The 2,918-nt window shown below is 56.9% G+C and overlaps 1 protein-coding gene across 1 annotated transcript in view; it reads right to left on the bottom strand.

Annotated features, from left to right (window-relative positions):
• Window positions 1-1,181: 1,181 nt before the first annotated feature.
• The window catches only part of DRD5 (dopamine receptor D5), a 10,271-nt gene continuing 8,534 nt past the window's right edge, over window positions 1,182-2,918 (bottom strand). The window contains exon 4 of the mRNA XM_005866153.2: window positions 1,182-2,916. Coding sequence (XP_005866215.1) covers window positions 1,684-2,916 — 1,233 coding nt within the window. The 3' untranslated portion in view covers window positions 1,182-1,683. The remainder of the gene's footprint in view (window positions 2,917-2,918) is intronic.

Below are 2,918 nucleotides of genomic sequence, written 5' to 3'. Positions count from 1 at the left end.
GAGAGGGGGGAGGAGGGAAATGACTGGACCTCATTGGGCATTTGGAGGAGCCCCTCAAGGCACAGGTTTTTCAAGTTCATTCAAATGTCGCCTCTCGCTCCTACATTTTAGTTAAAGTGCAGTCCCTCACTGCTTGTTGTCTACACATAAAAATCCCTGTTTAAAACTGGGATTTGTTTTCCAAAGTAGGTCAGCATGTCAACGTCCCTCCGAACACACGGTTGATCAAAAGCTGAGACAGATCTCGCTGTTATGCCATGTGATCGCCTCCCAGAACTGATAGAAACCGTCTAGGAATCAGAGAGTTGTTTTGTGTTATGTTCTTTTAAAAAAAAGATTCCAAATCAGATAAAAAAGAATCTCAGGCTTGAGATGTTGGTGTCTGATGCCGTGGCATTGAAGCTAGCTCTCAGCACAGACTCCAGATGTCTGTGTCTAATAAAAAATAATTCTGAGCCCTGAACGGTTTGGCTCAGCGGATAGAGCGTCGGCCTGCGGACTGAAGGGTCCCAGGTTCGATTCCCATCAAGGGCATGTACCTCGGTTGCAGGCACATTCCCAGTAGGAGGTGTGCAGGAGGCAGCTGAATCAATGTTTCTAACTCTCTATCCCTCTACCCTCCTCTCTGTAAAAAATCAATAAAATATATTTTTTAAAAATCCTGGAGGCATCAGAAGCTCTTGAAGATCCCCTGGCCCATGCCCTGGCCAGTGTGCTCGGTGGTGGAGCATCAGGCTGCACGCCAAAGGGTCGAGGGGTCCACTCCCGGTCAAGGGCACGTACCTGGTTGCAGGTTTGCTCCCCTACCCCAGCCAGGGAGTGTGCAGAGGCAACCAATCAATGTGTCACCTTCACATCAATGTTTCTCTCTCTCTCCCTCTCTCGCCCCCCTCCTCCCACCCTCCCACTCTCTCTAAAAATCAATGAAAAAATGCCCTCAGGTGAGGATTAACAAGAAACAAACAAACAAACGAAAAGATCCCTTGGCCCTGCGTGCCTCTTTTAGGCCAAGCTGTCCGTACAGGAAACAAACAGACCATGTGCTTCCAGCCCCAGCGAGGTCTTCCCTGCTTTGAAAGGACGCGCTCATGATTTCCGCAGGAGCCATCCTGCGGACCAACCGGGCAAAGCAAGACACTCACCCGTCGCACACACAATCTGTGTTTATTAGACACCAGGACACGTCGGGAAACATTCCTCAGCTGTCGGAGGACGCCGAGCGCAGATGCTGCTTCAACACAGGCCCCGGGAGGCAAGAGACAGGGGAGCAGAGCCACCCGCCCGTCAGCACCGCACACGCCGAACCTATTCAAAAAGCCGCCCGAGCCCAAGTCGCTGAGCCATCCATTAGTTTAAAGGGGAAGAGGATATATGTTTAAGTCCCACATTTCCAGTTTTTTGTAAGGACCAAACACCACCTCTAAAAGGACCATCGGTCCGCATCTGCCAGACTGGGGTATATTACACCGAGTTTGCCCCAATTGCTTCTGCCAATTCTTTCAACAACAAACCAATCAGGTAAGGTTTCTAAGCACAAACGCTACTACACAGAGACAGGAGCGATGGTGATCCGAGCAACACTGGACGTGTGTGTGTGTGTGTGTGTGTGTGTGTGTGTGTGTGTTCCCCGTGCTTCAGTGTCTGGGCAGCTCTGTAGGTCCACGAAGGGCATTTGTATGCAGTTTAATGGAACCCACTTGAGGAGAAAGGCATTTTGCCTAATGAAGTCTCCGCTTCACAGCCCAGCTCCCAGACAGACTGGGCGGCAGGGTCACCCTCTGGGGACGCTTGAGAGTTCTGGCACATGAGATCCAAAGGGCCCTCCTCCTCCTTGTCCCCCTCCCTGTGGTGGGGGGTCACCTCGCTGGGGACCACGTGGCTGTAGGCGGTTGCGGTCTCCCTGGAGAAGACGGTGTCCTGGTCGTAGGAGATGAGCTCGTTGCTGAGGGTCACGGTCGCCACTCGGGTGCGCCGCCGGGAGCAGAGGCGGCCGCACCCCAGCAGCTGGGCGAACACCTTCCGGAAGTCCGCGTTGAAGGCGTAAATGACGGGGTTGAGGGAGGAGTTGGCCCAGCCGAACCAGACGAAGACGTCGAAGGTGGTGTCGCTGACGCAGGGGAAGCCGGCGCGGGCGCCCTCGGGGCGGCGGCTGCAGAAGGGGGCCATGCAGTTCAGGAGGAAGAAGGGCAGCCAGCAGCACACGAAGACCCCCATGATCATCGACAGGGTCTTCAGCACCTTGCCGCACCTCTGCGCGCGCTGCCCCGCCCTCTCCAGGCAGGCAATCCTTCGGATCTGGGCGTGCGCGATGCGGTAGATGCGAGCGTAGGTCACGATCATGATGGCCACGGGGATGTAGAAGCTGATGAGCGAGGAGGCGATGGCGTAAGTGCGGTTCAGGCTGGAGTCACAGTTCTCCTCCCGCACCTCTGGGTCCCCCGCTGTCCCCCAGGACGTCCCGTTGGCCAGGTCGGCTGGTGGCGGGTCCACCGCACCCGGGGAGCCTGCCTCGTCCCGGTGCCAGTGGAGCTGGACCGGGATGAAGGAGATGAGGATGGACAGGGTCCAGGCCAGGCCCACCATGACCAGGGCCACGCGCGGGGTCATCCTCTGCTGGTAGCTGAAGGGCCTGGAGATGGCCCAGTAGCGGTCCACGCTGATGACGCACAGGTTCAGGATGGAGGCGGTGGAGCACATGATGTCGAAGGCCACCCACACGTCGCAGAAGGCCCCGAAGGGCCAGTGGCCGGCCACCTCCGCCACAGCCTTCCAGGGCATGACCAGCAAGGCCACGAAGAGGTCGGACACGGCCAGAGACACGATGAACATGTGGGTCATCCTGGCGCGCAAGTGGCGGCTGCGCACGATGGCCGCGCACACCAGCACGTTGCCCAGCAGGGTCCAGACGATGAGCAGGG

Source organism: Myotis brandtii, unplaced genomic scaffold, assembly GCF_000412655.1.
Source record: "Myotis brandtii unplaced genomic scaffold, ASM41265v1 scaffold223, whole genome shotgun sequence".
NCBI lineage: Eukaryota > Metazoa > Chordata > Mammalia > Chiroptera > Vespertilionidae > Myotis > Myotis brandtii.
Note: the sequence above shows the minus strand (reverse complement) of the source record. Positions and strands in the feature narration are given on the sequence as shown.